Below are 22,961 nucleotides of genomic sequence, written 5' to 3'. Positions count from 1 at the left end.
AGTTTTAGATGCTAGAAAATCTCTGCCTGTTTTTCATATTTGGAAAGCTCTGTTACTTTGAAAGTATGCATGTCATCCATAGGTGTTAGGTGGTGCCTCTTGGTAGCTGCAGTCATTATGCCATGTTCATCTCTAAAATTATTTTAAAACAACCACTGATCAGAACATTTGGCAGTCTGTGGTTTCGCACAAATTTTGTCTCATTATAACAGCACATTTTAGTACGCAAACTGAGACTGGTGATCCTGCTAATGTTTTCTTAGAGACAGTTATACTTTTAAAACGCTGCAGATGATCGTCATTTATTTTTTGTCTGGATAAACGTTTCGTCTTGGGACTGTGCACAGCATTGTCTTTGGATCATCAAAGAAAACTATCAGTATTCATAACATTTGGTGAGACAGTTTCTTGTAAAATATTTTGAAGGAAACCTATTAAAATTGGCAAGTTCACTGAGAAAAAATCAATCTGCAGATCGTCAAATGACAAATCTATGACAACTAAGATTTCCGGCTAAGATATCCGGCTCGTTTCCACCTCCATGCACTTTGCTGTACGGTACATCGTTCAACCATGGAGGTAGTCTCTACTACCTCCATGGTTCAACCATGCGCGGTCCGGGCTGCAGTTCGACTGTCTTTCCGGCTGACTGTCTTCATCTCTTCTCGGCGGTTTCATTGTTTCAATTTTTTCATATCAGGTGCCGTATTTATGCCCAACTTTCTTTCCCAGCTGAGGATACTGAAGCATTTGTAACTGCCCGCTTCCCTCGATCCGCTTCACCCGGGCCCGCGTCCATTCGGAAAGTTGACAGCATGTGAGTGTTTGGGTATCTCGAAACTACCGTAATGCATGGCACACCAGTATCTGAGTACACGACCCGGGGATCTTGAAACTTTTCGCGCATGCTCATGTTAGCACAGGTCAAAGTCCAAAGCTATTACCATTGTCGATGCGCCGATGATAGGGGCAGAGTAGTCTTTGAAAGACGAGATATGAAAGTATTTCCCCGGAATTCATAATCTTGACCGAAAATCAGGCTTCAAAAATAACAAAATTGTTCGTAACGGCCGATCGGGCATGTGTTTTTTTTTCGTAAATTTTCATTTTTGTTCGTAATTTACGAACGTTACGAGCGACAGCGAGAGCACAGACAATGTAATTCTCAACAACCTTTCTTTGGTAACCTCGCATGATTACCGAAGGTCGACCGATCAGTTGTAAAACGCGGTCGATGTACAAACTTGATGCCATTATTCGCCCAGTGCTCAACGTACTCGATGTCAAAGTGCAGCTGGCTTTGCACCACAGTTACGTGTGGTTCGATACACAGCGGCTGCCGTGTGGTATGCATACCACGCGGCGGCTGCTATGTATCGAACCTCTCGTAACTTTTCAATATATGCAGAGGTGTATTGGCATGCGTTCTCCTTATTTGCAAGAATAATGGCTGCAGCTGTCAATCATTTTGTATTTGCGTGACGTCACTGTGTACACAGTCCGTCTTGCCACCGGTACTTTGCAAGAAGTCCAAGTCGGTGAATCCTGCAGAAACTAACTCACTACACTGCGCAGACTCAAAGGCAATACATTCAATGGCAGGGAAAACCAATGGGAAAACCTTGCATGGGCTGCCAAATTCCGCAAATTGAATAACATTCATCGGCTGGTTGACCAAAATGACACACTTTATTGAGACAAGGAAGAAATTTCAATGTTGCAAGCATTCATGAGCCATGATGTACTGTGTTATTCAATGGATCTTTTGAAAATGCGTATCAAAATATGAGTGATCATTGTCAAAAAGAAAATGAAAAGGAATTTTTCACTTTCCTTTGTCTATATAGTCCAGTCAATCTACGAGATTTTGGCACCTAACCCACCACAAATTGCAACAGAATTTTTTCTTCAGAATGCATTTCAGAGAGGTACCCAGAACAACATATTAAAAGTTTACTCGAATCCACCTTTAGTCTGTGGGACGACCCGGGCTATCGTTTCAAAAAGATCACTGAACACTCAAGTTTAAATCAAATCAGCTGAAATGATGAATTCCCACCATAAAGAAGTAGAAAAACGATAGTTAACCCAAATCAGTTTGTCCGATTGCGTAAAATTTGGCGGAAAAGTTAAAAATATATAATATATGCTATTAGGTGTCAAAGGTCATCATCGATGTTAAAGTTTGTGGGTAACAAGCGTTTTCATTGGTTGAGGCATCAATTAGCCAATCACGTAGTCCGATACATACCCTTTCAAAATGGCTACCTCCACAAGCATGGAATGTGTGTGTCTAGTCGCTGACATACAAGGCGAGCCGATCAAGGCTTTTACTGACCACTCTTGGGCAAAATTAATCGAATGCGCTGAGATTTGGAAAAGCTCTGATGGCTTAGAGCGGGAAATTGCACTCCAGTTGGATCCTGAAGCACCAGATCAGTCCGGCTTTCACCTTGGGTGCTATCAGCGTTTCACTGGTAAACGTCGACTGGCACAGGCAGAGAAACGCAGAGAGAAAGGTAAGCTACGTAAAACGCTTGCCACAAGTGAACCGACGGAACTTAATGATGAGAGTGAACAACAAGTGTCTCCTGTAAAGAGATACTTAAGGTCAAACCCTAGTTCAAGTTCCATTTCGTCAGTCAAGCGGAGAAGTATTCACGTACTGCCACCGATGTGTATATTATGCAAGGGTGAGAAACGAAGGGTTGACCCGATTTCAAGAAAGAGGTCAAATGAAAGACTTGTCGCCTGTGAAACCGACGGACGTACATTACTTAAAGCTGCTGAATTTAGGAAAGACGAGAAACTTCTACTGCAGTTGAGAGGTCAAGACTTGGTCAGTATTGAAGTGAAGTATCACAAATCATGCTATCAAAGTTATGTCAGATGTGTCACTTATTCATACCAGAAGAAAACAGAGGAAGAAAGTGGTATCATGTATGCACCATCCTTCAAAAAATTTTGTGATGAAGTAGTGCAGAGGAGACTAATAGATAATGATGAAGTTGTTCCAATCAACGTGTTGAAAAATATCTTCATTAAAATGATCAATGACATTGAAGATATTGATGCATCGTCATACAAAGACATGTATTTAAAGAAAAGACTCAAACGACGATTTGGTGATAAAATCAAGTTTCTTCGACCTCACATGCAAAAATGTGAATTGGTAATGGCTCACAAAGAATCAGATTCAGGAGGCCGGATCCTGAACATTACTCATACAGATTCTGAAAGCGAAGAAGACGAAGCAGAGTCACAGTCATTTGCAGCACACTCTAACAGTCAGCAGCATGAAATGCTTGAGATGATTCACTCTGCCATGAATATTCATACCACTCTAGAGAAAGCTCAAGGTGTTGCAGCATGGCCTCCTCGGGCAGAAGATCTAACAATCCAAAGAAGTAGAGATATTGTACCCACCAAACTTTTTAATTTCCTGGCATGGTGTACTGGCTTATCACAGAACTTTCACTCACAAGATCGTGTTGATGTCCAAGCTGATGTTGAGAACAAATTGTTATCGATCTGTCAGGACATGATGTTTTTGTCTTCTCAAGGACGGAAACTCACCCCTAAACACTTGTCACTTGGTATGGCAGTTCGTCATGTGACTGGATCTTCATCATTGATAGGATTGCTCAATGGTTTAGGGCACTGCGTTTCACACTCAAAAGTGTTAGAGCATGACTCAGCACTAGCTATCCAACAACTCCATGGTGATGGTTTGCCACCAGGTTTTTGTCAAGAAGTCTTTACAACATTGGTATGGGATAATAATGATTTTGGTGAAGAGACACTCAGTGGTAAGTACAGCTGATTACTCAGGCCTCAAATATCACATGAGTTCTGCATTTATTTATGAAATTGAAAATCTGTTACTGTTGGTGTTGTCTTTCTTTTCCCAAGTAGATCATTAGTGTAAACAACATCTTCTGACAATTTCTGTTTTAGGGAAAGGAACAACTCACAATACAAATGGAATTATAATTCAGAGAAATCTTGGAGATGACACAGATGACAATGACAGCAACCCTTCGATATCAATAGCAGTCACCAAGTCAAAGCAAAGGACGCTTCAAGTTCCACCCACTAATATTATTGAATACCATGGCAGACCACGCCATGGCCCTGCACCGTCAGGTTGTACATTATGAACTATATGCTCATCACAGTCATTGTCTTCGATGCAGGCATGGTCAAACGTTATCGTTGTAAGTCGCACAAATAAATGCACAACTCATTTACATCTCAAAGTTTTACATGCACAATATTATACATCAAATGAGTTTTTTAAAAACCCCTTTCTTTCATTAAACAATTAAAAAAGGTATATAAACAGTTAATACAAAGACATTTTACACATGCCCATCCATACTCCTATATCCTGTTAATATCCCCTTTATTTACATATTAAATCTCCCCTGTGTTAAACAACATAATTTTCAATGCACTGATATTTGTATTTTCATTTCCCAAACATTATATAAACAGCACTATATATATATATATTGGACAAGAACTGTTGCAGTTTTACAATATTGTTACGTCACTATAATGTTACACTGCCCTAGAGTAAAGCTTAATTTTTCAATCTACCTGTAGGCTTTAATGTGGATGAAATTTTCCAGAATCAGGGCAGAGAACAAAAAATTCCATTGAAGAAAGACTTGGCATTCTGGTTATGAAAGACTTTGCAGGTTAGTATACATTGTATGTTGTGTATTTCCGATAACATGTCAAGTTCTATGAATAAATAATTTTTCATGTTTTAACAAGCCAGTCACAGTGTGTTACTTTTATTTCTTACTTTTAAGGTTGAGGGAGAGGAGTGCAACGTTTTACCTTCATGGACTGGATTTAATCAGAAACTGTCAGGCAGTGTCATCCCACCTGTCAGCAAAATTGGTTACCTGCCGGTGATTGATGCCAGTTCAACAGAAAAGTCTACTGTAAACACAATACTCAGCAGAAGTGTTGACATCGCCAATAAGCTCAGCCTGCAAAGTATTGTTGTCACCATGGATCAAGCAATTTACTCAAAAGCACAAGAGATACGCTGGCAGAATGAAGAGTATACACAACGTCTAATTCTACGTCTTGGAGAGTTTCACACAGCTATGTCATTTCTGTCTACAATAGGAAAGCGCTTCAGAGATGCTGGGTTAGAAGATATAATGATAGAATCCGGTATTTTAGCCCAAGGCTCTGCCAATGGTGTTATGAGTGGCCATCATTACAACAGAAGTGTTCGCTGCCATAAACTGGTTGCTGAAGCTATGCACCGTGTCCGCTTCAATGAATTCCTCGACAGCTTGACTGAAGAGGAACATTTAAGAGTGATCACTAGCCTTATCCAACTTCGTGAAAGCTTCCCCCATTCGCTCATCGATGAAGTGGAGACAGAAGATATTGAGCTATTACAACAGAAATACGCAGACCATGTACAGAAGTGCTGTGAAAGTAACATCAATTATGCTTTCTGGAATTCCTATTTGGAAATGGTATAGCTCTTACTCCTCCTTATTCGAGCAACACGTGAGGGTAACTGGCATTTACATCTATCCACACTAAGAAAGATGTTACCATGGTACTTTGCGTATGGTAGAGTTAACTATTCACGCTATCTTTCGGTGTATCTACAAGAAATGTCAGCTTTGCCTCAAACACACCCAAACGTATATGAGAAATTTTGTGAAGGTGAGTTTGCCGTGCAGCGATCTGATGACCATCCATTTTCAATGACTCCATGTGATCAAATTATTGAACAAACTTTCAATCGTGAGTCAAAGACAAAAGGTGGACTGGTTGGTTTCACACGAAACAAAGGTGCTCTCAACCGATGGATTCTCAGTCATCCAGCATGTTCAGCTATTGCATCAGGTTGCTTCACCCAAGCTGGTAAGACAGACAAGCAGTCAGATCACAAAGACCTGACACAAGCCAGGATGAAGAGAGATGAATCTGATGTACAAGAGGTGATATCAACATTGCTGTCGATGGGGTCACCATTTATTGGTGATAGTGATGACCTGCTTGTTCATCTTACAGCTGGTACATTGGCCGGTGAAGAAATCACAACAGATCTCACCACTGCATATTTCAAAGGTGAAGAGGCTTACCAACAATTTAATAAGGAGCGTTTAACACATGGATCAAAGGATTTGTTTGACAAAATGTCTGTCCTGAGGGGTAAGACATTCGCAGATCTTGCCAAGAAAGCAAAGTCCAAAGTTACCATGAGTTCGCTATCAGTGAAAGAAAACCGTAATCTTCTTGGGAGGATGCTGGTCATTGCACAGGTGCGACACCTTGATCTTCGTGAGGTCATGACTTATCCCCTTGGCCATGTCCCAGCAATGTTAGCCAACTTTGATGAAACAATGACAAAGACAAACAAGGCTGTCCTGGCCCATCATCTTCAATCCACCTTTCCAGATGCAGTTGTGGACCATAATCTGGAAGGAAAGTGTGCTGTTCTAGTCGATGCCATGGCCGTAATACAGATGCAAAGTAAAGTGCAAGCTACTTTTGGAGAATTCGCAGCCAGCATATTTTACCAGTTGAGAGCAATCGCATCAAAGTATGGCGCCACAAGAATAGACTTTGTCATTGATCAGTACAGAGAACCATCCATAAAGAATGCAGAAAGAAAACGTCGAGCCACCACAGGTACCTTCAATGAGATTCGTATCACACGTCCATCCCTGAACATGCCAAGGCAATTAAAAAAGTTCCTTGCCTCTGGTAAGAATAAAGAATCTCTCCTACTCTTTCTGTTTGAATCATGGAAAGAATATGAATCAGAGTGCCTGCAGGGTATCACCATGTATGTTACCAAGGGTGAGCTTTGCTACAGATTGCGTTCAGCAAATGGTGTCATGGATGTAACTGAAATACCAGAATTGCAGTGTGACCATGAAGAGGCTGACACAAGACTACTACTTCACGCTCAACATGCATCACGTGTTGGGGAGGTAGACAACATTGTCATTCGCAGTCCTGATACAGATGTCTTCATGTTAGCCGTGAGCTGTGCACATCAATTACAAGGCCAGCTGATATTACATCAAACCAGCACAAATGGTCAGATAATACACATCAACAAGGTAGTAGAGGCATTGGGAGACAGAACTGCAGAAGCTCTTGTTGGTCTTCATGTATTCTCAGGTTGTGACAGTGTAAGTGCTTTCAAAGGCAAGGGCAAGAAGAAGATGGCAAATATGTTGCTGGCTAATGATAGCTATACAAGTACATTCCAACAACTTGAGGCAGTATGGATACTTTCTGATGAACTGTTCACACAAATAGAATCGTTTGTGTGTGATGTGTATGGCAAAATTAGGTGCAGTGATGTAAATGAAGCAAGATACAATTGCTTTCGTCTTGGTTCACAAAATGATGGTGCCCTGCCTCCTAACAGGGACAGTCTGAAATTGCATACACAGCGTGCAAACTACCAAACCGCTATCTACAGGCGATGTTTGCAGGCCAAAATGGATGCACCAAGCCCACATGGACATGGATGGATAGTGCAAGACTCAGATGTATCAATCCAGTGGATGACACTTCCCCCTGCACCAGATTCTGTCATCAGTTTTGTAAGCTGTAAATGCAAAAAGTCTGAATGCTTGTCAAGATGTTCTTGTAGAGAGGTGGACCTGCTATGCACAGAGTTATGTCAATGTGTTTCATATTCAAACTCACAGAACGATGAGGAAAGTGAAACAGGAGATGACAGCGCTTCAGACATTGACAGTGACAATGAATGAACTGACAGATGCCTTTGAAAAATAAAACCACATTTGATATTAATTTTACTGTCTCAATTAATGTAAACTGATTACATGGTTAAAGTCTATGGTCATTATCTGGCAAGTGAAAAGGAAATGAATTGTCATAAGAAAAAGTAATGAGCATTTCATGTTTTTTGCACGGGAAAAGAACTGATTTTTAGTTCTGTAGACCCGGTACAGAACTCCAGCAATGAACATCACATAGAATGCATTGGCATGACCATCTTAATTGTGAAAGAAAAATCAATTTTTGGTCAAAAGTACATGTTTATGTGTAAAATTCTGAAAAGAAAATCACCTGCCAACAATTTTAAATAGACAATTCAAATATCTCTTTCAATTACATTGTACACAATACATTGGCACATATATCTTATTTTGGGTAAAAACCTATAAATAGTTTTTGGTACAATATTCTAAATTGTGTCGTCTAGATTTACATTGCCAGTGAGTAGATTTGATATTGCAGTATAAAATATTGGTGATTGAGTTAAAGGCAATGCACCTGTGCTGATATCTACAATTTGGGGAAAAAACACTGAAATTTCAAGTTATTGGTAAAAATTTTGATTTCTTGTCAATATTTCACATTTCCAAGAATTTTTTGTTAATATCCAGTAAACAACATTCAGAAAAAAATCAATACATGTGAAGGATAACACACTTGCATGGATCTCCCTTGTTTTAGAGAAAATATGTGAAAAAGCATATATTTTTTGGTCAAAAATCTCCCTTGTGACCGTATTCTATTGGGTTAGGCCAGAGAAAAAAAAAATCTTGTTCATCGGATTTTTTGGACCAAGTCCCAGGAGCGGCGAGCAAAAAATTTTTTTTTTATTTTTTTTAGGCCGAAGGTAAACGCGGTGGCATTTTTGCACAGATGCAGACAAGGCAAGATAATTGTTTCCCTTTTTACCAGAAATATCTCAGACAGGAAACACTGATACCGGTAACTGAATTCAATACTATATTTCCCAACAATAACATAGGCCATTACATTCACAGTTAGTGTTTGCACAACATATTCTGAGCATTTCAACATTCTCTCAGAATAAAACTGAAATGTACAGCAAATCACTGAAATTCAACAATTCAGTATTGTCCTTTAATATTGTCCTGGTGGGACCTAGCATCTGAGTTTTTTCATTTTACTTTGGCCCCATGTTTTGGCCTCTTTACCACTGTCTATATATACACATTTTACATGATAATGGTCTAACAACACTGTACTGTGATCGGAGTGAAGTTATATAGTCATCATTCAGATCGTACTTTAACATCGACGCAACCATGTGTTTTGTCATTGCCGTAATTTTTTATACTTTCGATGCAATTTTCATTCAATCGGATGCACCGTCCATCTGCTGTCACGATCTTGTTGAACAAATCGCCGAACGTAATATCAGGACAAACACTGCACTGAATAGCGTCTCTGGAACTAACTGTTGGCCATCACGTCAATGTTGGCGATCAAATTAATACTCATGTGACATGTACTAACCTTTACAAAACGAGCAAATTTCTGGCCAAATCGACCCACTTTGCGTCGTGATTCGCCAAATTCAGACGTAACAACAACGTGTTGGCAGTCAACTAAGTCCGAACACGAATGAAGTCTCATTCAGAAGAATGATCCCGTGCCCGCGAAAACCCGACACAGTGTAGGGCGCCACCAGCGGCAGTACTAAAAATATTTGTAATGCGGAAGTAAGAATTTGCCGGAATCAAAAAAAAAAAAAAAAATCCAAATATGCCAAAGTAGAAGCGGCGATTCCGATGAACAATTTATTTTTTCTTCCTGGCCTTAAGTATCTTTTTCCTTTATACACACACTATTAACAAATACTTGAAGCTCATACCAAGTATCTCAAAGACCCTATACAACGAAATGCTATTTCTAGAGCCCTTTTCAGGGTTTGGCCCACAGACTACTTGGGGAAATATGTCCAATTTGCATAAATCAAATATGGCTGCCAGCCATCTGACAAAATAACATAATTGGCCATATATCACATGTTAAACAAGCTATTTCAGTGATTTCAAAGTCTGACACAAGTTATTTGGCTCAGGGAATCATTTTGGAGGTATAATGTTTCATATAGGCACCTCATTAATTTGCATAATTCCAAAATGGCGGCCAGCATTCCTACAAAAAACATTTTCGGTCATATACCACGTATTAAACAAGCTATTTCAGTGATTTTAAAGCTAAAAGTATAATTTTTGGCATGGACAAACGATTTTCGAGATGCTACAATTTGCATAGGTAATTGTTAATTTGCATAATTCCAATATGGTTGCCAACATACCTACAAAAGACATTTTCTGTTTTATACCACATATTAACCCTTTGGGCGCGAAAGTCTATTTTTGTCAACTTTATAAAATGTACCACAGTCAATTTTTCTGCTTTTTGCCAAAATTTTGATAAAAATATGTAGCTGCTGAAAATGATATCAATTTGATCCAAAATTATGAAAAAACCGTACAGAAAAGTTCACAGAAATTGGTAAAATATTGCATTAAAATTTTGGTGTAAAAATTTATTGCAGTCAAAGGGTAAACAAGCCATTTCTGTGATTTCAAAGTTAAAATCTTTGGCATGGACAAGCATAATTTTCGAGATGCAATGATTTGCATAGGTACTTTGTTTATTTGCAGAAATCCCATAGGGTTGCCAACATACCTACAAAAGGCATTTGCTATCTTATACCATGTATTAAGCCTTTTGGCGCCACAGTCTATTTTTGTCAACTTTATAAAATATACCACAGTCAATTTTTCTGCTTTTTGCCAAATTTTTGATTAAAAACTGTAGCTGCTGAAAACTAATATCCATTTGGTCCAAAATTATGAAAAAAAAGTACAGAAATGTTCACAGAAATTGGTAAAATATTGCATTAAAATTTTGGTGTAAAAAATTGCAGCAGTCAAAGGGTTAAACAAGCTATTTCTGTGATTTCAAAGTTAAAAGTATATTTCTTTGGCATGGACAAATGATTTTTGAGGTGCAATGGTTTGCGTTGGCACTTCGTTAATTTGCATAAAAATTCAATACAAAAGAAATTTTCTGTCATAAAATGTATTGAACAATCTATTTCAGCCATTTTGAAGTTTAATTATATTTCTTGAGCCTGAAGAAACACCTTTTGTGGTTCAATGTTTTTAAAAGACACTTTGATGATTTTCAGAAATTAAATATGGCTGCCAAATTAATGCCCAAATAGCTTCTAATATAAATAAGGTTATGGTAGAGTTTTTTGCTCACATTTGGTTTTACCAATGTGAGTTTATCGTATAGGCTGAAGTCGATGGCGTCTGTATGTATGTGTGTATGTATGTATGTATGTACAGTATGTCCGTCAACATCAAAAACACGCAAACCACTGCACTTTTCAGCTTGGTATTTGGTGTGTGGATGCATCCTGGGCTATAGATGGGATTTTGTTCAAATGAAGTCTGCATTGCCAAAATTATGCAAATGAGCTTACAAAATGTGAAAATGGTTAAGAATTAATAACTCAACCGCTTTTTTGATTGCTTTGAAAATTTGTGTGCAAGTACCTTAGGTGAACCTTATACAGTTTTATGAATATTGAGAAGATATCCTTAATTTTGTATTTTTGCTGAATTTTTTTGTGATTTTTCTCATTTTCAGTAAAAATTATTCTTCTCTGAAACCGCCAGCCCAATCGCTCTCAAATTTTGGTTGTCTCTTTGCAAGGGTGTTACTCTTCTAATTTGTTGAAATTATGACAAAATTGGGAAAATTACTATTTTTGTGCAATTTGTCATTTTTGTAAAAAAATCTTAGACAGTATTTCCTTTTTAAACCCCTGGACAGACAGCTTTCATATTTGGTACACAGACGTACAGAGATGACAATAGTTAGATATGTGGAAATTGTCCTGAAATATAAAAATTGTATTTTTAAGACAATATTGTCATTTTTGGTCAAGAAAACTTTATCTGAACATTACTTGTTTGATAGCTTTGTAATTTGGTATAAAGTCCCTTGTTTGATAGCTTTGTAATTTGGTATAAAGTCCCGAAAGATGTTATTAGATAAATTTTCTGCTCAAAGTGTTGGGAAACCCCAAAATTTATATATTTTAGGTACTTTTCTCAGTTTGTGACCGTAAATGACCTACACCAACCCAGGATATGCTGTGAGACAATTTTGAAGGCTGTGAACATAATTTTGTCATATTTGGTACCAATTTGTAGGAAAATTTGATCCAGAAAACAAAGCTGAGGTGATTTTTTTCATTTTGGACCAATTTTTGCAACTTTTCTATGTACGACATACAAGAACTGATGAGAAATTTGGATCCAGGATAATTCCAGATGTTGTAATCACCACCCACAGTGGAAGGCATTTCACTGTAACTACCTTAAGTGCTGTTTACATTAGAATGATAACACTCATGGCATTAATTAAAATATTTCCAAGGTTGTAAATGTACTGCCTGTCATTTGGTCTTATGTAATACTTTCAATGAAGTTGCAAACATGTGGTAAAGGTTCAAATTTACACATAGCTGCAATATATAATGAAACATGTGAGCATTTACAGTTCATATCTGGTGTTTGATGCTATGTGCCTGGGCTAGTATAATGACTGAAAATTTGATTCTCCGGACTTCACTGTACTAGCATATATTTACATGTAAACGTTTCATTTCAAGTTGGTGGTCAATAAAATTTGCTTTGTGAAAAGTTAGTTGTTCTTTTTACAAGCCTTCCACTTCCAAAATCATTGTCTGGTTATGAGTATCGTACGTGGCCTGGCATTTGATTTTTGTCCCCAAGGCAGCAGGGCCCAGTGGACACATCGCCTTGCTCATACCATGAATCGTAGACTGTAACAGACTAACTGATTTTCCAATAGTGTTTACATTGTGACGAAAAACAGAGACTAAATTTTCAATGTTTCATTGTCTCAATAGAGAAGCAATAACTTTATGGGCTGTCAAGTGTGTAATTTGGTAGCTAAAAAAGTAGTCTGTCTGTGGACGCTGGACTTACAATTCTCGCCCTGATTTTAGTGCGTCCCTGTGACCCATGTCCGGTATTTTTGCGGGACATTGTTGCTAATTTTGCGTCAAAACACTGCAATGTTTACAATATTTGTACTTACCAGCTTCATGTACCTCCATTATGTCAGTGAAATGACTGCTGAGGATGGTCAATCCCAAATTTCCCATAGTTTGTTACCTAAAGCTTACACCAATGTATCCTGAGCGAAAGCCACTTCTGCATTTTTGACAGAATATGCAAATAATGAACTTACTGAGCATAAAAGGTAACTCACTAGCAAACTTACAAATTGTGAGTAATAATGAACTAAAAAGTGCAATATTTATATCAATGAACCTTGTCCTGAAATTTTCAATGTTTTTAACAGGCTAATCTTGAGCTACAATTATATGACTTAATTCTGTAAAGTGAAAGTAGTTATTGGAATTTGAGCACCAATTTGTACAAATCAAAGCGACTTGTAGGTAATATTTACTGTACTGAAGTCTGCCTCACGTCATATAAAGGAAAGTTCCTGTGCAGAAATATTGATATTTTTTATGCATGTGTTCCTGCTATGTAAAGGCAACTTAACAAAGATGGCTGAAGAAGAAGCAAACACTCCACCATCAGTTGAAGATGATGATGACAATGAGTCCACTGGTACTGCTGCTGGATACAAACCACCGGCTAAAAAGACTCTTGAGGAAATACAAAAACTGGATGATGATGATGAAAGTCTGGTGAAATATAAACAGGCACTTCTAGCAGGAATGGAAGCTGGTACTGGTGGTGAGTTGTGAAATCTTAAAATTAAACAAGTAAATATAATGAACATACGTATATGCTAATGGTATATGGTAGTGTAACAATAGTGTCAGTTGTTGAAATCTGCTGTATCTTATGTTTACTTGTACGTGTTGTGTTTGATGACATTAACTTTCTTCCAAGAACAGATCCATCTGATCCAAGGAGAGTCATTGTTGAAAAAATGAGTCTAGTTACTGAAGGTCGAGAAGATGTACATGTAGACTTAACAGGTATGTCCAAGTTATAGTATAGCTAGTTTGTACAAAATAGACCAATAGGTTTAACTTCTACATACACAGCCAAAAATTGCATCTGTGATCTAGGAATGCTCTACAGTACATTGCCACTCTTATTTAACCTTTTTCCTGCCATACAGTATCATTTCCCCATCAACCAACTCAGTAAAAAGCGGTATTGAGCCAAACATGACGTATTTTCACCCACTTGGCTTGGTCTGTTATAGCATATTTCACCCACTTGGCTTGGTCTGTTATAGCATATTTTACCCACTTGGCTTGGTCTGTTATAGCATATTGAGTCCAAAAAATCAAGTTTTACAGTATTTATGTTTTCAACAGCCTTCAAATATACAGTATTATGTTAAACACCATATGGAATATGTTGTGTTTCATTAATTTTAACCATCTTGACCTGATGGTGAACTATGAACTTGGCAGGAAAAGGGTTAATTGTGAATCATACATATCTTGATGGTTTACCATCGTTGTGTACTACTTGTTCCTCATTTACAACTTTGCTGCAATGATGACTTTATTGCAGCTTCATGTACTTCTTCATTCCAGCATAGGAGTCAGTTAAAATATTCATCGAATTACATTTCTGCATTTGGCAGGTGATCTGACCAAACTGAAATCCAAACCATTTGTAATAAAGGAAGGTGCTGAGTATAAAATTAGGGTAACATTTAAGGTGAGTACATAAATAGTATAAGAGTCTCTTATAATTGATAAGTAATGAAACTGAACATGTTAGACTAAAATACTGAAAGAATGTGAAGATACTTAGTCTTCTCGTTTTATACATATGTAAACAGAATTGTATGCAGGTTATCTTTAATTTGACATTAACTTAAAAGCAGTCAATCAACTCATTAAATGGTTTCTCAGTGAACTTGATTAACCCTTTTCCTGCCGGGTGTGTATCCATCAATTCTATAATAACCAGCCTCATAAACTGTGTATGCAGAAATCTGCATTATGAGACCCATTATCCTGCCAGGCATATTTTTCAAGAAAATCAGGAATTTTTAGGGTGGGTTTGCCGTGTTTATTGACAGGAGACTTCAAGAATTTCCACATGCCTGTAGGCACAGGAAGGGGAACAAGGGTCAGCCGAGGAAACAAACTGTCATTACTTTAATTCCCCTGATGGAACTGGTTATTTCCACTCCTTTTGAGGTTTAGTTTTTAGCTCCCCTGTCAGCAACGCAGAGCTTATCAGGCTGATTTTCCTTTGTCCTCGTCCATCCACAATTACCTTCTCCACTGAAACCACAAGTCCAATTGCTTTGAAATTTGATATACAGTTCACTTAGGGTGACCTCAGTTAGATTTATTAAAATCGTGGTGAAACGTGTATATTTGTATTTTTAAGGGGATTTTTGTCATTTTTGGTCAAAAAATCTTTAAAAATTTTTTTCAAAACTACACATCAGCTACTAGATAGCTTTGATATTTGGAATATAGATCCCTAGGGATGACCTATTTCATATTTGTTCAAATTTTGAAGAAATATTCAAATTTTTTTTTAAGGCAATTTTTGTCATTTTTGGTCAAAAAATTTGTTTTCACAAAATCGCTTGTCTGATAGCTTTGATATTTGGTACTGTAAAAGGACTAATTATTCGCGGGGATTAAATTTTGCGCAATTCGCGTAGACACAAAATGCGCGAAATAAAAACACCGCCATTTTGTTTTGATGGAGGGGGATTTTCCGACCACACTTCTTTGATATGCCCAAACTCGCACACTAACTAGCATTGCTACACACAAATAAAGTTATAATGCTACAAAAAGATAATGTGTATCATGTTTATTTATTATAAAACATTACTTAGCAAATAAATACAATTATACAACGTCAAAAATATGTTTTCATGAATACAGGTAAAAACTCGTCACAAAATAGAATTAACTTAAAAACTACTGTACGGCTACCAGTAAGCCCACGGTTGGAAATGTGCTTACACAAAGTGTATTCGACTTTACCTACAATAAATTGCACTTGGGAGAGTTTTTACTGAAAACAGTCCAAAATTCCAGCCTCCTTAAAACCACCAACAAGTTCTTCGGAGCGGGTTGAAATGAGTTGTACGGCCGTCACCACCCATTTCCCATGTAATGGTTTCAGTTCAGCAAGCTTCAGTTCAAGCGTGGGTTCGTCGTCGCCATCGTTCAATGCATTACATACTCGGCCGCCGTACCAATGCTGGAATTCCCGCTTCAGAAAGTCTTTGAACAGTTTGTTCACTGCAAAGTCCATTGGTTGCAGACGGTCAGTGCAGCAGGCAGGCACAAACACAGGAGAAATGTTGTTTTCATGCAACTTCTTCAGCAACTCCTCGCCGCGGTGAGCCTTATACACATCAAAGATGGCGATTCCATGCTGATCAGCTGGAAGTTGAAGCCTCGTTCTCGTATAACTTTATCGATGTATCGCATCATGGATTCCTGGTTGGACCAATGACTTTCAGTATGGTGGATGTCCCAATTTTCTGGAAATTTGAAGACTGGGTGGCATCGATCTGTTTTCCCCTGATAAAGCAGTTGTGGAGGCAGGAAATCCCCTGCGGCGGAAGCTGCAATTACGGCAGTGATCTGTCGCTTGTCGTCGAGACCCGCGATGGTCACCTGACGAGACCCCTCAGCTTCCATTGTCCACTCAGCTGCTGGTATGATCGCAACGCCAGTCTTATCCCAGTTAATGACCATCTCGGGAGGAATGTTGAATTTCTTGATGATTTCTGTTATTCTTTGGAGAAAATTTTCTTTGATGGCAGGGAAATCTGTGACGATCTTCTTTACAGCTTTTGTGCCTTTACGCTTTACGTAGCCCATCGGCCGTAATAGTGATTTTGCCCAGTCAGTTGTTAGTCGGATATGGCCGCCAAACTCTTCCAGAAGACTTCGGTTTTTATGAAGGACGATGCCCCGAGCGATTGCTATGCAGACAGAGGAGTTGACTACGCTGCCGTTGATTCTGAGACGCCGAATGTAGACCTGAACTTGTGCATCAAGTTCGTTGCCGAGAAGTACGGGGCGACCTCTTGTTGCTGGCAATGAAGAGATGTTTTCTTTTCCAGCCTGGACTTCTTTCAAGTATGATTTCTTCATACTTCTTACAGTACTCTCACGGATAGGACTTTCGAGTTCTTTACTGAACTTTCGAACAGCATTCATGACACCATTATCAATGGCATATCGAGCAATCTTCACCCGTGTCTGGTCACTGTAGTACTGGTAGTTGCCCCGCTTTCGCTTTTTACTCGCTGAGGAAATTTCCTCATTGATTGTAGCGATGGCTTCAGGCGCGATGTTACATTCTTTTACGTCAACATCGTTGTTTGGATCGGGTAGACCCGGTACAGTAGGAACTGGCAAGGCAGCTTTCTTCAACCACTTGTAGAGAGACATAGCGAATTTATCGATGACACTTGCTGAGATGTGTACACGTCAGTAGCTTTCAATCGAATGAGCTTTCATCGAAATTTGAACTCCATTTATACATTATTTTTCTTTCATCTTTCGGCTGTGAACAACTTTTCCCTTTGTCGGCCATGTCGAGCAGTTACTTGTTTACAGGAAAATCCCTGTAAACAGCCGCTATTCATTCAATTACATGAAAAGGTGTGAAGTATGAACTACGAAGATCGGCAGTGCGCTATTGTTTACAATCTGTCTGTACCAACCCATCAAGTACGCTGGCACTCAAACAAACAATGCGCAGGGTGGGGTAAGAGGCGTCGGCAAAATAACTTTGATCAGTTGCATTGTGGGTTAATTTACGTTGTCATCATTTCAAATGACTGATGCGCGAATAAAAACACCACAAAAATGTCTGTGAAAGCAACTGCGCGAAATTTAAACCCAGCAATTATTAGTCCTTTTACAGTATACAACTTCATAGGGATGAGCAAAATGTGATATATTCAAATTATGATGAAATCTACAATTTTCAAAAAATTTATTTCTCAAAAAGTACTTGTCTGATAGCTTTGATATTGAGTATACAGGTTCGTACCGATGAACTTAATGTGAGATATTGAAATTTAGACGATATCTGCACTTTTTTTATATTTTGGGCAATATTTGGCATTTTTGGTCAAAAGGTTTGTGCTCAAAAACTTGCTTGTCTGCTAGCTTTGATATTCGGTACTCAGGTTCCAAGAGATTATCTTACTTATGATGTATTGAAATAATGAAGAAATCAACAGTGTAGTATTTTGGGGGCAACTTTCCCCCTTTTTGGTCAAATTTAATGTGACATGATCAGCTATTTTTGCCATTTTTGGTCAGGCCATCCTGAAATGAGCTATCAAAGATTTCCACCTTCACCAAGGCATGGGTCACAAATAGTTATTTTCTACATAACACAGTGGAGCTGTATCAACCATAAAGCAACTCGTTATATTCGTTCAAATTTGGTTTGCAAGGTCCTAAAAAACATGTTGACTTGTGTTGAACGTTTCCCGTTTCCCCATTTAGTTTGATGGCACTGCCATCCTTATTTAACCTTTTCCTGCCAAGTCGGTGAAAATCCGCTCGAAATTCGGTGTAGCCAGAATCTGAGCAGCCACGGCCACTATCCTGCCAAGGCGGTGGTAATCAGGCTACTTTTCGGTACCCCCTTTCCTGCCTAGTCGACGGCACTACGTGTAGCTAACCCTTGCTCACGCTAGGGGTCGTTCAAGGACAGGTTTCGGGCGAGGAACAGCGTTAGCTCTCGAAATGGGTTCACAGGGAGTCGAACGACAGGGAAAGGTGCAGAAGCTAACCGGACAGTCCCCTACCCCGGTGGGGGACTGATTTTTGGGGGGACGAGTAGCATACTTGGCAGGTTAGCACGGTGACTTATCCTAGCGGAGTTTGGGCGAAGTTGGCTCTGAGGCACTACATAGATTGCGGCCGAAATTGACTGTCTCAGCAACGCTAATCTGTAAGGCAACGGCCTAAGACCGCCTTAGCTGGCGGTGCAATTTTTTGCCAATGGTGCGAGACGAAAATCACAGACTTAGTCCTGATTGACGGGAAGTGCGGACCGATCTTGACGGACTTGGCTTGATTAGTCCCTGCCATGGAACTGATCGGAACGGACTTGAGCGACACTTTGAAGGGTAACCACCGCTTTTAACTGACTTGTTACCTTCTCGAAAAGACTACCACTCAGATGTCGGACGTTGTCGGCTGCACTTGTCTCTAGACGTTCAAGCCATGTAACGAAACACACCGCCTCAGCCTTGCCATTCATGAACATGGCATTAAAATTTGTTACCATTGTTCACCGACTTGGCGGCTGTGGTTAGGTGCGTGAACCGTTGTTCACCGACTTGTTACGCCTATGTTGTCCCAATGAAGTTCGGCTAACGGCCGAGTCTAACGGCAGTTGGCAGACCTGTGTTTGGTTTATACCTTAGTATGACTGACTCAGGTAGAGGTAGGTACCTGTCGGTATATTCGGAGTTTTACGCACTCGGATGTCAATGACGGGTCGTCATCACCGCTGATGACGTAGACGTGCTGGCCACGTTATTTGAACGAGCCATGTTTGCCCAACGGACGAGGCCGAGACAGCCGTTGGCAATTTTGGCATCCTCGATCTTTGACCGCCTTAGTTGGGTAAGCCACTCGGAAGGCAACGGTTATGACCCAACAAGCCGCTGAAGCACTGTTCGTTGCCGTACAAGAACAAGACGGCCAGTCCATTACTGCTTAATGGGCGATCTGTCGGGTTGGCTTGTCACTGACTTGGATGACAATAATAAATTGGATGTACTTAGAAGGGACATGAGGTTAAAGATATGGGTTTCCCACCCCTACTAGACACGGACCTGTGCCAACGTCCTTGGAAGGCAGGTGCATACTGCCACGTACCCAGCTGGACAGAATGTCAAGTTGAGATGCTAATGACATTGACTTTGTTATGCTAAGTGCTCGAGGGATTTGCATTGCAAATGAGTATTATTAGCATGTAAAATGGTACGGACAGGCAATTTACATGACGGGTAGGAATGTCAGTGCCGGTTGGTGGACTGATTGCTGTAGGTCCATTATAATAACAGGTGGCTGCATATATAAACACCCCTGCGTCCAATCATGTCCAGGGCTTTGTTTCCCTTTGGCTTTAAAGGGCGGGACCCGCTAGTCTATGGACACTGTTCCAGATATGAGCTTGACGGACCGGAAAAGTTTTCTGAAGGCGAGCAGACAACTGAAGCTCAAACCTGCTGCAGAGTCCCTGGGCGGTAGTGGTAGCAGTGATCGCTATGATGTCCCTACTAAACGTTCTAAGAAGTCGGGCAAGAAACGTTCCCGTGAGGCGAAGCACTCCGGCTGAAAAACCCAGTGGTAAGCGTAAACGTAAGACTGACTGTTCTCCCAACGATGATGATGGGTCACTGGCTGCCAGTGGTTCTCCCCCGGCTGCTCCGGGAGAAACTACTTCACCTGCAGAGACTACATCTGCTGCTCTGGTGGGAGATACTCCACCTGCAGAGACTACATCTGCTGCTCTGGTGGGAGAGACTACTCCACCTGCAGAGACTACATCTGCTGCTCTGGTGGGAGATACTCCACCTGCAGAGACTACATCTGCTGCTGCTAGTGAGACAGTTAGTAACGAGACGGCTTTTGCCATTGGTTCTCCCCCAGCTGCTCTGGGAGAGACACCACCTGTTGCGGTCACCACGAGCCCTCATCCTGCCACAGGAGAGGTTCCTGTGCCCAGTGCAAAAGAGGGTGAGTCCTCGTCATCAGCAGACGCTGCCGAGCCTGCTCCTGCCATAGTTATATGTGCTGCGATGTCCCCGCCAAAAAAAATAGTGCGCAGAGTTCGTTATCAGGACAGCCCACCTGATTATGAGCCAGACATGATCCTTGATGCAGCTACGGGCGAGTTCAGACCCAGACGCCCAGACGATGGTGATTTCACCGCTGAGTCCGACTCGGAGGTTGATGAGGATCGGCAGAGGACGATGACTTTTATGACAGGCAGTATGTAGGTGAGGCAAGCTCTGACGACGACGATGATATTGCTTCTGTGTTGGCGGAGGATGACACCCCTCCTGTCTGGCGTATGTCAGAAACTACCAATGCTAATATATTTGAGGAGACTGAGTTTGACCATGAAAGAGGACCGACCTTCACCTTGCCCAGCCATTCCCGTGAGATCAATTACTTTTTTAAGCTTATTCCACCTACACTGATCAGATTGGCAAAAGACAAGACAAATAAATACACCAAATACCACCAGCGATATATCGCTAGAAAGATCGACAAAAACTGGCGTAACACTGACTACCAAGAGGTGCAGGCCTTCATTGGCGTCTTAGTCTGTATGGGTATCGACTGTATACCATCTGTGGAGGATTATTGGTCTAGCGATCCATTTCTGAGAAACCAGGGTATTTCTACTGTGATTACCCGCAGTCGCTTTCAGCAGCTTATGCGATATTTTCATCTGGCAGACCCAGAGAACGATCTATGTCGTGATCCCGATGAGGCACGCCGCCGACGTCGGTGCCAGGAGGATCCCCTATATAAAATCAATCCATGGATGGAGCCCATAGTTGACAGGTGCGTACATAATTATAAGATGGGTAGAGAAATCTCCATCGACGAGGGCATGGTGCGATTTAAGGGCCGTTCTAAATTTAAGCAGAGATTACCACATAAGCCTGACAGAGACGGTTTTAAGATATGGCAGCTATGCGACTCCAGCACAGCATACATCGCTAACTTTGCACCGTACCTAGGTGTTAAATTTCGGGATCGGACTGACGGGAGACGGCAGGAGCGAGGTGTGGTTAAAAGAATTACGATGGAGCTTGTCTAGCCATTTTGTTGATTTAATCACAGCCTTTTTTGTGATAGCCTGTTTAGCACGGTCGTTACTGCCAGAGAGCTGATGGAGACTGGGATCTACATGGCCGGGAGCTTTAACCGCCGTAATCGTCGCACCATGCCCCCTCAATTAATTCCGCCGGGTAAGACGAAGCGCCTTCCTCTGTCTGATGGGGATATGAAAGCCACGACCAGAACGGACTCTCGTCTTAACATCACCGCTTATCAGGATAGTAACGCCCAGATGCTGATATTGAATGCGGTCTATCCACCCTTGGAGTGCGTGCCAGTGGGGTAGGGAGACAAGCAGCAACAAGTGCCGTTGCTGTATAATTATCGCCGGTACATGGGAGGTGTCGACGGAGCCAACCAGAAGCGCAAGTACTTTCACACTGGGCGCAAGAACCACAGATGGTGGACATATCTGGCATGTAACCTGATTGATGTTGCCCTTGTAAATGCATATATATGCTTCAAGCATGTATACCCTGATAGTAAGCTGACCAATAAGATGTTTCATCTCCATGTCGAAAAACAGCTCATTGGCGGTTATTGTGGGCGATCGCAGCCCAGTGTGAGAGAGGTCGAGGCCACCGTTTCTCTTGCCTCCCACATAAATCCCCCAAATCAGCAGATGCCGTTGTCAGCCGTTTGATGGGACGGTAGAAATGCTGTAAAGTATGCAGCAGAGAGGGTAAGACCACTGCCAGCGGACGACTGTCTGAGACGTCCAAAGGATGTAGTCTGTGCGGGGTTCATCTTCACGAGGGCGAGTGTTTTGCGGTGTTTCATCATCGCATGATGCTGCGAGGTAAGAGGAGCGTTGGAGTGCAGACTTCTACTCACACACCCCCGACGACACCCATCATCAAGAGAACCCGACGTAAATAGACTCATAACACAGACCGGGGATAGTTTCTCCTCACAGTGGTGTTCTTCTTGATTGTATTCTTACGATTTAACACGGACCATGATCAAATTTTTAGCACTGTTGTGCCGTTTGTTTGTGCTTTACGATCCGCTGATTGTAAATTGAAACATGGATTATTTTTTACAATTCCCCCGATTGTAATTTTTGCAACACGGACCTGTCGCCCCGATTGTAATTTTTGTAACACGGACCTGGCACTCGGACGTCGAGACAGACTCCGAGATTTATTGTTTGACATAATGTAAATTATTCCCGAATAAAATACTCTACCATGACCGCATATTTTTGTTTGTTTTCGCTTGTACCCCCACTTTCGTTTTTGGC

The 22,961-nt window shown here is 40.6% G+C and overlaps 2 protein-coding genes across 5 annotated transcripts in view; both read left to right on the top strand.

Annotated features, from left to right (window-relative positions):
* LOC139152181 (rho GDP-dissociation inhibitor 1-like) overlaps window positions 1–22,961 on the top strand; it is a 37,821-nt gene that overhangs the window by 3,768 nt on the left and 11,092 nt on the right. For both annotated transcript variants that reach the window (XM_070725300.1, XM_070725301.1), the window contains exons 2-4: window positions 13,404–13,610; window positions 13,775–13,858; window positions 14,482–14,558. In XM_070725300.1, the coding sequence (XP_070581401.1) occupies window positions 13,418–13,610; window positions 13,775–13,858; window positions 14,482–14,558 (354 nt within the window). In that variant the 5' untranslated portion in view covers window positions 13,404–13,417. The remainder of the gene's footprint in view (window positions 1–13,403; window positions 13,611–13,774; window positions 13,859–14,481; window positions 14,559–22,961) is intronic.
* On the top strand, window positions 782–8,743 carry LOC139152180 (uncharacterized). Of its 3 annotated transcripts, XR_011556587.1 has the most exons (4): window positions 782–3,809; window positions 3,958–4,217; window positions 4,609–4,703; window positions 4,821–5,781. XR_011556587.1 is itself a non-coding variant. In XM_070725299.1 (3 exons), the coding sequence occupies exon 3, from the start codon at window positions 5,583–5,585 to the stop codon at window positions 7,773–7,775; it is 2,193 nt and encodes a 730-aa protein (XP_070581400.1). In that variant the 5' UTR covers window positions 4,173–4,217; window positions 4,609–4,703; window positions 4,821–5,582; the 3' UTR covers window positions 7,776–8,743. The 3 variants fall into 3 exon arrangements, 2 of the variants coding, with proteins under 2 accessions (XP_070581399.1, XP_070581400.1); XM_070725299.1 differs by lacking the exon at window positions 782–3,809 and having other exon boundaries at window positions 4,173–4,217; window positions 4,821–8,743; XM_070725298.1 differs by lacking the exon at window positions 782–3,809 and having other exon boundaries at window positions 4,165–4,703; window positions 4,821–8,743.

The sequence above is a fragment of the Ptychodera flava genome, chromosome 15 (genome assembly GCF_041260155.1).
Source record: "Ptychodera flava strain L36383 chromosome 15, AS_Pfla_20210202, whole genome shotgun sequence".
NCBI classification, from domain to species: domain Eukaryota; kingdom Metazoa; phylum Hemichordata; class Enteropneusta; family Ptychoderidae; genus Ptychodera; species Ptychodera flava.
Note: the sequence above shows the minus strand (reverse complement) of the source record. Positions and strands in the feature narration are given on the sequence as shown.

Excerpts from the sequence above, each read along its gene's own strand:
- LOC139152180 (XM_070725298.1), top strand. The coding sequence starts at position 5,583 with ATGTTACCATGGTACTTTGCGTATGGTAGAGTTAACTATTCACGCTAT.